The sequence below is a fragment of the Schistocerca nitens genome, chromosome 1 (assembly GCF_023898315.1).
Source record: "Schistocerca nitens isolate TAMUIC-IGC-003100 chromosome 1, iqSchNite1.1, whole genome shotgun sequence".
NCBI lineage: Eukaryota > Metazoa > Arthropoda > Insecta > Orthoptera > Acrididae > Schistocerca > Schistocerca nitens.
Window position 1 is genome coordinate 1,240,380,368 of NC_064614.1, and position 12,872 is coordinate 1,240,393,239.

Genomic DNA, 12,872 nt, shown 5'->3' on the forward strand with positions numbered 1-12,872 from the left:
TTTTCCTCCTCTGATAGATAGAAAAGCAAGTGAGTCAACATTGTCAGCGGTATGTATAGTGAACATTTTGTGTTTCAACATACTTGTTCATTCCTAATTATGAAACAGTGGAAAACTCAGGATGGGATAGTGAAAGTATTATGAAAATGATGGCATGCTGCTCCCATATAGTGAAGATGCTGCGTTGCAGACAGGCACAACAAGATGACTGCTAACAAGCAAAGCTTTCGGCTCTATTATGAAAATGCCACTCAGCATATTATGGAGATGCTGCTTTGCAGATAGACGTAACAAAGAGACTGCTAACAAATAAACCTTTTGGCCAAAAGACCTTCTTCCACATTAGACAGCATACATGCACACATTCATGCAAATGTAGCTCACTCACATGACCACTGTCTCTTGCAGCCGAGGGCAGGCTCAAGTTATACTTACATGCAGTGCTTATGACACGCTTCTTTGTTTCTAGTCATGCTCGATAGTAATAATGATGATCGGCAGATGATGATAAGACATGGCCTACAGGAGGATGAAAATGATTTAACAGCTTTATATGATGCAGGTCATTGTATGGGTTAGTGTCACGAATCATTATTGTCATATTATTGTTTTTGTTTCTGACATTTGATACATTCTAGACACTTGTTGTTGTTTTTTTTTTTTTTTTTTTTTTTTTTTTTTTTTGTTGCAGAATCCTTCACGGTACCATTCAGAGGCGAACTTAAGCCAGCAACAATAACACCTTCTCCTAACACGTCGTTGATGTGCCCAGCACCACCACCAGTGCATGAGGGGCCTTTGTGGCTACACTCCCTCAAGCATGGGGACGTCACTATCACCGTGAACCAAAACAGTGTGGCTACAGTCCCCACATGCAAAGCCATCTATGGCGCCATCACCTCATCCAGGGCTATTAATGGCTACGGACCCACGTGCGGGGCTGTCTAGGGCATTGTCACTGAGACTGTTGTGGCTGCAGTCCCTACATGGGGGGTCGTCAACATGGCCAGGGCCTTCATAGGGTGAGTTCTCACCTGCAACGCCGTCTGGTTATAGTCTCCAGCCAGCTTGTAGCAGCCAATAGAAGTTAATGAAAACACAATAAGATAGGCACCATTGTGCCTAATGATAAGGCTTAATTTAAAAAAGGAGGTAAAGTGAGAGTTAGTAAACTTAAAGGGCTTTTCGAAAAAGGATATACTGCTAATTGGTCAACAGAAATTTCTGAAATCAGGATGTGATTCATTCTCATCCAGTCACATATAAGTTGAGAGACTTAAATGGTGAAGAAGTAAAAGGAAATTTTTATGAACAAGAACTGCAGATGATAAAATATCCAGATGTATATCTCATTGAAAAACTTTTGAGAAAAGAAGGTGATCAAGTGTATGTTAAGTGGTTGGGTTTTGATAAGTCACACAACAGCTGGGTAAATAAACATAAAGTAATTTTATTAGGTTTAAGTGGTTGACTTACGTCTTTTTCGAATTTTTCATGTATATAATTAATATGAGTAATCAACTCTTCTAGTTGGTAGTCACCAAAAAGATAGAAATAATTTTGATAGCCAACAATGGCTAAGTTTTCTTTCTTTCTTTGGTATAAATTGATTGAATTTGGACTGTAATTCGGTCTTAACAGTTCTTCACAATTAGGATGTCGATCTTCAATTCTATGTAGCTGTTTCCATAATTTTTTTCTGAGTTCTAATCACATAATAATCATATTCACTTTCATCATCGATTAATTTTAAAAGAACGAATGTTGGTCTTAAATTTTCATTAACTGTTTGAGGAACAACATGAGGTAATAAACTATTTATTTGTTCATCCCTTTTTATTTATTATTTCTGAAGCAATATTAACTGTTTCTCTTATATTTATTAGTTCCTCCTCTAATTTGATTATTTCTTCATTTTTTCTAGTTGTTCTATGCAATAATTTTTATGTTAAATTTGATGTTCATAAAACTTTGTTACTTCTTTTCTAATGTTATATTTTCCATGTATTCGAATTGAATGTAAAACTTTTTCATAAACCCAATCTTGAAAATCTGCAAAAGGTATTTTGGAATTCATAACTAGAGAATAGAGACCAGGTTCATTGATGAATTTTGTTAATTTTTGTATATATTTAGGTAGCGGTGAAATGGCACTACCAAAATTCTCGTATTTTTTATAGTATTTTTTTATATGGTCTTTAATTGCATCCCTAGGTAGAATATATCCTAACAGATCAGCAACAGATTTGCATAAAACCAAGGATAATGTTTTCATCAATAATCAAAAACATTTGCTTATTGTGGTATGTAAGCTTGTTGTTGAATAGATCTACAATCGTCTCCATTTATTAAAAATAATTTTTATTAGTTTTGCAAAAAACTTAACAGTAGATGAAATTTGTAGTTTGTATTCAACATATCTTTTAAATTGTTTTGCAGCTGGTAATTTTGAACTCATACCTAAATGATTCATTGATGAAAAGTGTTCTTTTTTATTTTTTATGAATCTAATAAAAATTATTTCTTATGAATGGCGAACCTAAACGAAGTGCAAGCCAGATTTAAAGAAACTTATAAACTAATTGAGCAATTTGAAGACATTGAATGTTCTATATGTTTAAATGATGAAAATCATCAATTTGTCAAAACAAGCTGCAATCCTATTTTTCATAGGGATTGTATGGATGAGTGGTTAAAGACACAAGAAATTTGTCCATTTTGTAGAATGGTTATTAAAAACAGAGCACCAGCAAGAGCTGACAGAGCTGACCGTTTTAATATGATGGATGTCCTTGATTATACAGCAGAGACTATACATGAAGCAGAATGTTTTCAAGTGGATTATGGACCTGATGATGATGATGATGATATAGATTAAATTTCAAAAATTAGAAAAATTTACTTTTTCACAAATCTATTAAAAATTATTTCCTGCAAATCGGAGCCTCAACAATTTGGAAGTCTGTGAGCTGGAAGTTGGAGCAAAAGAAAATACTGAAATTGATTGGAAATATGTGTCAATGCATCATGAATTATCTGAAGATTTTATGAGAAAATTTCAAGACAAATTAGAATGGGATATTATGTCATGCCATCAAAAACTGACTGAAGATTTTATCAGAGAATTTCAAGATAGGTTAGATTGGAATGGTATATTATTTAACCAACTATTGTCTGAAGGACTCCATAGAGAGTTTCAAGATAAAGTACATTGGGGATGTATATCTTATGGACAAGTATTGACTGAAGATTTTATGAGAGAATTTAAGGATACATTAGATTGGGCTATTATATCATTTTGTTGAGCACTGACTGAATATTTTATGAGAGAATTTCAGGATAAATTATTTCATTCTCATAAACTAATTGTCAATCTGACGATATTGAGCGTTCCATATGTTTAAGTGATGAAAATCGTCAATTTGTAAAAACAAAGGTAATCATATTTTTCACTAAGAGTTCATTGATGAATGGTTAAAGAAAAGAAATAATTGCCCATTGTGTAGAAGTTATTTTGAAACTCAGATGGATTATGACTCAGATGATGACTAGATTAAATTGTAATAATTAGAAAGATTTACTTGTTCACAAATCTAATAAATATTTTTCTATATAAATGGAGCAGGTTCAACAGCAGTCTTCTGTGGAATCGAAATTTTGCAGTTGCTGTAATACTGAGAAGTCAACTGATAATTTTACTTTACAGAATTACACAAAAGATAGTTACAGAACGATGTGTAGACTATGTATAAACAAATATCATGTAAAAAATTACAACGAAAGTGGTATTCCCTCCATATGTGGAAAAAGTGTTGCTGAATATTATTACAAAGAACATTTACGCCGGATTCCGAGTGAAGAACATTTGAAAATATTATTATCGATGGATAATGAAGAAGCTGTCACAGATCAAGTATCCGCATCTACAAAGAAATGTAAAGCTTGTCAATAAATTAAAGATTTAAGTTAAATCCTTCACATAAACATAACGATAACAATGTAGGAAGTGTACTTTCGATTACATGAAGAATAAGAAAGCTAAAGCAGCAGAAGCTAAAGAAGAGTCAGTTGACAACTGAAGCATCTTGTACTTAATGATTAATATCTATTAAATAAGAATCCTTTCCATTGCCCCATTGCACAGTAATTTAATTTGCAACTAAAGCATCCTAGCCTTTTACCTATTTATTTACATAATTTATCTGGATATGATTCTCACCTCTTTGTAAAATTATCTGGATATGATTCTCATCTCTTTGCAAAAGAAATTGGCTATGATGAGAAGGAGATAGACCTAATCCCACACAATTAAGAAAGATAAATCAGTTTGGGAAGAGTACAGAAAGCTTGAAAATGAGATTTATTGACACATTTAAATTTATGGCTTCATCACTCGACAAACTTTCATCAAATTTGAAAAAGAATCAAATGACAAACATTAGGAAATTTTTCTCAGCAGAATTGTTCAAGCTAGTGATCAGGAAAGGTGTATATCCATATGATTACATAGATTCTTGGAAGTAATTTGAAGAGACACAGTTACCAGCAAAAGAAGAATTTTACAATAAACCTAATGACAGTGAAATAAGTGATGAAGATTACAAACATGCAAAAATAGTTTGGGAAAAATTAAATTTTATATAAAATCTTGGTGAATATCATGATCTCTATCTGAAAACTGATGTTTTGTTATTGGCTGATGTGTTTGAAAACTTTAGAAAAATTTGTGTTAAAGCTTATGATTTGGATCCATCTTGGTATTTTACAGCACCAGGTCTATCTTAGGGTGCAATGTTGAAAATGACTAAACAACCACTTAATTTTCTACATGATTATGATATGATTCTGATGGTTGAAAAAGGAATAAGTGGAGAAATATCACAATGTTGCAAGAGATATGTAAAAGCAAATAATAGGTATTTGATAGATATTGACAATAAAAAGATTATATGGCATATTTAGATACAAAGAATCTGTATGGTTATGCTCTGAGTCAATATTTACCTCATTCTGGATTTGTATGGAATGAGTCAGCTAATTCTGAGAAGTGAGATATCAAACACTTGTTGAGAGGAATTCATATTCGAAGTAGATCTAGAACATCCAAAAGAATTATACGATTTACATAAAGATTTCCCATTACCTCCTGAAGGGAAAATTGTGCCAGTGATGAAGAAAGCAAATTGATGACTACTCTACTTGACAGGTACAATTATGCAGTTCATTGTAGAAACCTCAAACAGTATCTGTCTCTTGGAATGAAACTCACAAAAATACATAGAGTTTTAAAATTTGAACAATCTGATTGGCTAATGAAATATATAGGTCTGAACGCACAGATGAGGACCAAGGCTTCAAATAACGTTGAGAAAGATTTCTACAAATTGATGAAAAATTCTGTGTTTGGTAAAACGATGGAAAATATAAGAAACAGAGTGGATACAAAATTAGCTTCAGATGGAGAAAAGTGTAATATAGTTATAGCTAAGCCAAACTTTAAAGGAAGAACCATATTTAATGAAAATCTTTTGGCCATTCATATGAACAAGACAAAAATTATATTTAATAAGCCCATCTATTTCAGAATGAGTATACTTGAGCTGTCTAAAGAACTGATGTATGATGTTCACTACAGAGTTATGAAACCAAAATATGGGGGAAATATTGAGTTGTGTTATCAAGATACATTTACAATATTAAAACTGAAGATTTCTACGAAGAAATGGAATCAGTGATTGATAAATTTGATACAAGTGATTATCCTGTGGATAATATTTATGGTCTTCCACAAGTAAACAAGAAAGTTGTTGGAAAAATGACAGATTAACGTAATGGAAAAATAATGGAAGAGTTCTGTGCCCAAGGGCGAAGATGCATGCCTACAAGGTTGGCGAAGAGTTGGAGAAGAAATCGAGAGGAGTTAAGGATTGTGTGATAAAAAATAGAATCAGCTTGGAAGATTATAAGTACTGTCTGTTCAACGATAGAGAACAGTACAGATGGATTAATTTGATTCAAAGTGAAAAACATGAAATCTTCACAGTTGAAATAAAGAAGAAGGCGCTGAGCCCACATGACAGCAAAAGACATGTCCTGGAAAATCGAGTAGATACATTACCATATGGACATTACAAATCATCAAAATCTAATAAAATTTTTGTATATAAATCTAATAAAATTTTTTCTTTATAAATGGGGATTCTAATCAAGAAGCTCAACAATGTAAGTGTCTCGAAAGAGATTAAAAAATATGTGAGGTGGAGACAAATGTTTTATATGATGTTACTGGATGTGAATATTTAAATACTAGATATGGAGAAAATATTTGTATGGAACTTAATGATAATTTTAAAGTTATTTTACCAAATAGATATTCCAAATTAGTTGATGGTTGGGATTTTGAAATAATTGGAAAAGGACAAATGAAACTAAAATATAAAGGAATGAAGAAACGTAAAAATAAAAATAGTGAATTTCATGATATAGAGTTCACGATGTGAATTCGAATAATTTACCTTCGTTTACAATTTCATTTTATTTATTTTCTTACGTTCACCTTTTATAGAATGAAGTAGAAATGGGTGAATTTAATGTGCACCTTTTTTTCTTACATTCACCTTTTATGTGAAATAAGGAACTCAGAAATCTGTTGGTGAACGAAAAAATTAGGTAAATAACTAAAATCGGTGGAGTTAGTCAAAAATTGAGGTATTGAGCTAGAGCTGATCGGTTGGGAAACACTGCAACATCCTCCATACAGCACCCATCTTTCACCGTGTAATTTTTAGATCTTTGGCGACTTGATGAAGAAAGTCACATGTGGACATCTGTTTCAATAGCACGAGGAAGAGAAATAGTGGGTGCGGTTGTGAATCCGTCAGAGGCCGACCGCGTTTTGCGAAACAGGGATTGATCGTTTCGTCCCCATGTGGAATAAAAGTATTAAAACGTGTGGTGATTACTTTCAAATAGAACCACTCCATGGTCCCGCCGTGACGTGTGTTCGGTTTTCATTTGACAGCCCCTTATAAATATGCTTATGAAAAAAGATAATTTTTTACTATATGTACTTCCTTAATAACTGAAATGCATATTCTGAAATAAGTATTCTGTGTACTTGTAGACAGATGAGGAAAAACAGAAAGCATAAAGCACAACACGAATAAAGGATCACTTTTCCTAAACCCCGTAATTGTCTCCCATTGCTATGCAGAAGTTTGAATTTTGACTCAAAGGTGCCTACAGCCTTCCTCTGTAACGGTGCAAAAGCGTGGCTCCCTGCGAAGTCAGCATTGGGCTCGGCGATTCTTCAGACAGTAACGTGTCGACAGATTCGAAAGAAAGGCCAGACCTCAGAAGTTCACGTGAGGTGCAACGTAGGTTAATGATGTCACATTGGCACAAAAAATTTCACTAAAATTTTGTCCAGTGCCACTGTAGATGCGCGACGTGATGGGAAGGTCATCACTCCCCCTCTTACTTACATTTCAGCCCTTCTTTTGACGCCTCTGCGATCAGAACCGCGACGTCTAGCGCTAAAATCAAGAAGTGTGTGACCGAGGAAACAATTCAGACACACCGCTGCTCAGAATCCAAACACCTCAGGGGGCGGCATGTTGTTGTTGTTGTGGTCTTCAGTCCTGAGACTGGTTTGATGCAGCTCTCCATGCTACTCTATCCTGTGCTAGCTTCTTCATCTCCCAGTAACTACTGCAGCCTACATCCTTCTGAATCTGCTTAGTGCATTCATCTCTTGGTCTCCCTCTACGATTTTTACCCTCCACGCTGCCCTCCAATACTAAATTGGTGATTCCTCGATGTCTCAGAACATGTCCTACCAACCGATCAAGTTGTGCCACAAGCTCCTCTTCTCCCCAATTCTATTCAATACCTCCTCATTAGTTATGTGATCTACCCATCTAATCTTCAGCATTCTTCTGGAGCACCACATTTCGAAAGCTTCTATTCTCTTCTTGTCTAAACTATTTATCGTCCATGTTTCACTTCCATACATGGCTACACTCGATACAAATACTTTCAGAAACGACTTCCTGACATTTAACTCTATACGTGATGTTAACAAATTTTTCTTCTTCAGAAACGCTTTCCTTGCCATTGCCAGTCTATATTTTATATTCTCTCTACTTCGACTATGTCAGTTATTTTGCTCCCCAAATAGCAAAACTCCTTTACTACTTTAAGTGTCTCATTTCCTAATCTAATTCCCTCAGCATCACCCGACTTAATTCGACTACATTCCATTATACTCGTTTTGCTTTTGTTGATGTTCATCTTAAACCCTACTTTCAAGACACTGTCCATTCCGTTCAACTGCTCCTTCAAGTCCTTTGCTGTCTCTGACAGAATTAGAATGTCGTCGGCGAACCTCAAAGTTTTTATTTCTTCTCCATGGCTTTTAATACCTACTCCGAACTTTTCATTTTATTCCTTTACTGCTTGCTCAATATACAGATTGAATAATATCAGGGATAGGCTACAACCCTGTCTCACTCCCTTCCCAACCACTGCTTCCCTTTCATGGCCCTCTTATAACTGCCATCTGGTTTCTGTACAAATTGTAAATAGCCTTTCGATCCCTGTATTTTACGCCTGCCACTTTCAGAATTTGAAAGAGAGTATTCCAATCAACATTGTCAAAAGCTTTCTCTATGTCTACAAATGCTAGAAACGTAGGTTTGCCTTTCCTTAATCTTTCTTCTAAGATAAGTTGTAGCGTCAGTATTGCCTCACATGTTCCAACATTTCAGCGGACTCCAAACTGATCTTCCCCGAGGACGGCTTCTACCAGTTTTTCCATTCGTCTGTAAGAAATTCGCGTTAGTCACTGATAGTTCGGTGATTTTTCACATCTGTCAGCACCTGGTTTCTTTGGGATTGGAATTATTATATTCTTCTTGAAGTCTGAGGGTATTTCGCCTGTCTCATACATCTTGCTCACCACATGGTAGAGTTTTGTCAGGACTGGCTCTCCCAAGGCTGTCAGTAGTTCTAATGGAATGTTGTCTACTCCGGGGGCTTTGTTTCGACTCAGGTCTTTCAGTGCTCTGTCAGGCGCTTCACGCAGTATCATATCTCCCATTTCATCTTCATCTACATCCTCTTACATTTCCATAATATTGTCCTCAAGTACATCGCCCTTGTATAGACCCCCTATATACCCCTTCCACATTTCTGCTTTCCCTTCTTTGCTTAGAACTGGCTTTCCATCAAAGCTCTTGATATTCATGCAAGTGGTTCTCCTTTTTCCAAAGGTCTCTTTAATTTTCCTGTAGGCAGTATCTATCTTACCCCTAGTGAGATAAGCCTCTAAAGGGCGAAAATGACAGTTCGCAGAGCGATAAGCAACGATACGAAGTTCTTGATAACGTTTTGCTCTGCTGATATCCTCTGATGTTCCAACCCTTCTCTTAAGGACATTGTGAGCATGCGTCTCCATTGAGTGTAATCGCACTCATCTGGAGTCTAGTGCGACCGAAATTTTGGCTCTAGTGCACAGGCCGGAACTACTAGGGACCGTTCAAAACTATTCCATGACATTTGAACGTGATCCGAAGCAGTAAAGGATCTTCATGTTTTTTTAGCCCTCCTGCTTCGTGCCCCTCTCTGGAGTGATCACTGTTCTGCGACCTTGACACATGTTTAAATAAAGCTGCAAAAGGTCCCTATAAGCCCCCCAAGTTCAGCAACATCCTCGATGACACCTACACGCCTTTGTTGTGCACTTAAAAAATGTCCCCGCACAGAGACAGCCATTCAATTAATCCTAAGTGCCGATGTGACTGGCTTATCTATCGATATTCATCAGATTTCGCATGTCACCGCGGGTCATGTCTAACACTGACAGAACACCCTCCCCCCCCCCTTCCCCCTCACCGTGAGCACATGAAGCAGGAGGGTGAAAATGCGTAAAGATCCTGAACTGCTTCTGATCACGTTCAAATTTCTTTGAGTGATTTTGAACGGTCCCTTGTGGTTCCATCCTATACACCAGAGCAAAAGAATGCGGTTGCACTGCACTTCGAAGGGGTGCAGTCACTTTCAGTGGGGTTGCAGGCCCGTGATGTCCTTAGAGAAGATTGAACTGTCCGTATGTAACAGCAGTGATAGAGGTTGTCAACAATGTCAAGCTCATGGCACTGTGAACTGTCGTTTTCGACTGAGAAATGTATTGGCATCAACGCCCCAAGGGAATGGATGGTCTAATTGACCTCTTTATGACAACCACTGAGAGGTTTTCGTGTTGATTCTGAGCGGTGGTGTATCTGAAATGTTTTCACCCATAAGAAAACCGCGCGATTTCAACGATGGACTTCGCGATTTTGACTTCCATCACAGAGGCGTCAGGAGAAGAGGGTGAGATGTGGGTCAGAGCGGGTGTGATGATATTCCCATCATGATACATCCATGGTGGCGTTTGGCAGAATTGTGGTGAAATTTGGTGCCACTGTGACAGCATTAACTCGCCTGAACTCTGAGCTCTGGTCTTTTTTTTCGCATGTGACAGGCATATCTGTCGATACTCTTCAGATTTCGCATGTCACCGAGTGCCATGCCGAACTTTTCAGTCCCAAGCATCGCTGGGCCTTACGATGACGTCACGTCACAGGACGCCACGTTTTTGCACCGTTATAGAAGAAGCTTGTAGGCAGCTTTGAGACAAATTTCTAACTTCTGCATAACAACTGGAGAACTATTAGTGGGCTTCGAAAAAGTGACCCTTGAATTATGTTGCGCATTGCAGATATGCTAATCTGTACTCAGATTAACAATTTCGAAGCTCCTTTTCTGTAGCTCGCGAGTGATTTCCTTGGAACCTTAATTTCATGGAGTAAATTCCTAAACGAAAGTTTTTCTTTTCTGTCACTATCCTCCTCCAACCCCTCGCTTAATTAACCATTTTACGATGTCTATCAAAATAAACTGTTAACTAGTAGTCTTGTCTGATTAACAGTTTAACAGAAATTACTGAAAACGAACTTTGGTTAAAATAAAATAAAATAAATTAAAATTTTAACAAAGTTATTGCACCTTATAGCTATTCTCCGATGGAACAATTTACCGTATGAGCTGTTAGGAGATTTAAAGACTTTCAGCAAGTGTTATTTTAACCAAATTATAGCACCAGGTCGCTGTTCTACTATGGACAATGTTGTCTAAATTTATGAAACCGAACTGCTGATAGTCGAGCACCCTTTCAATTGTTATTTCTATTGTTTTGAAGGTCATATTGCTAAACAAAGCGCAAGATAAGTTGAATATACAATAATTCTTATAGGAAGTTTGTAATAATTTCTCCGGAATCTGAGAAAAATATTTTTTTAACTATGATAGTATACTTTCCATTTATGAATGGTAAACACCCTTTTGAATAACCATAGACTTTCTAGTCCCCCCAATGACATCGGTGTTTCAGGTGTATATCGATACATATTTTCTTCTTTGAATTCTTATTCATGGTTATCTATTTCAAATACAACATAAGGACTTAATCTTCCCTTTCTTACGTGGCAGCTATCTTCATCCACAAAGTTACTGGACAGTTCTTTCTCTTGTAATGCGCTTTCAATTTATTACTTCGAGCCGCATTTTCGTCTGTACCTATCGGAGTTTTCCTGCCAGCATTTCTAATGCTAACAGATTTTTTATTAATCGCTTAGTTTACATTGAAAATAATGAATCCAGTATTGGTTCTCCAAACAGCTATTTATTTTTCAATTTCTCCGCATTTCTCTGTCAGACATTGTTCTTTCTTTCTATTTTCCCATTGACGCACAGACTGTAACAGCTAGTCGAAACACTGACGTCGAGGTGAACTGGTCAGTCGATGCCGAGTAGAGCCCAGCTCGTGGCTCATCCGCGTGGCCCGCACGGGGCTGCGGTGCGCGAGAGAGAGGGGCGAATGGACTTCGCGGACGTTGGCGGAATCTGCCGAAGATGACCGATGCTGTATCGATTGGTAATGCTGCCACGTGAGCGCCTGGCGACAGCTACGCGTAAAGTGACCCCCAGGCGGTCAATAACATTGCACAAAAATATTGTGCATGACGTTCCCTCTACACTGCTGAATAATATTGTCAATTATACCGTCAATAATAGTGTGGTTTGGAACGTTGGACGATAAAGACGCTGCTGCTGTGGTAATTGCTCTTCCTTCGTGCAAGCAGAAAAAGAGGGTTGAAAACTTGGCACAAGGTGCATCAAAGATAATTCACAGAAACTTGTTGAAAGAACTGAGGTTGAACGAAAATAAAAGATTATCATACATTCTTGTATGTTTATAGACCAAGATTTGATACATTACTGGAAATGGTTCTCCCCACACATTTGCCTCCCCGTGCACTTGCATGCCACCCAATCCCGTTCGTCCCCTCCACCCCGGGTAAATTTCTGCGGACGCCCATGTCCTCTTCAACAAAAAACAAACTAATAAAATGAGAGACGCGTTCCAAAAGTCTGCACTTGTCTATTATTCTACATCTTACTACTGGCAATTATTCCGAAGGCTTATATTTACAAGTGCAATTTCACCTTAAAGTATTTGAAACACACTTATGGATATGTCTAATGCAATAACACATACACTACAGGATTAAATTAGAACAAGTAATGTATACACAGAGGTAAATATCTATATATACTTTTATTTATAACTTTGCAGTAACTAATTTTTAAAAAAAACATATTGCTTCCTGGCTATTCCTATTTTCTGAGAAACGAATCATACAGTTCCTCATTCTTAAAACTTCTGTTTTTGTGCTCATCCACTACAACATCCCACAATGCCAGCACTGATTTATTCATTCCGATGCAATCTAATAATAACGCTCTTCCGTCTTGTTTTGAACTCATTT

The 12,872-nt window shown here is 36.7% G+C and overlaps 1 protein-coding gene across 1 annotated transcript; it reads left to right on the forward strand.

Annotated features, from left to right (window-relative positions):
* The first annotated feature begins 488 nt into the window (after window positions 1-488).
* Window positions 489-1,332, forward strand: LOC126239793 (uncharacterized). Its single transcript, XM_049947885.1, has 2 exons — window positions 489-574; window positions 692-1,332. The coding sequence occupies exons 1-2, from the start codon at window positions 502-504 to the stop codon at window positions 946-948; spliced, it is 330 nt and encodes a 109-aa protein (XP_049803842.1). The 5' UTR covers window positions 489-501; the 3' UTR covers window positions 949-1,332.
* Window positions 1,333-12,872: the final 11,540 nt, after the last annotated feature.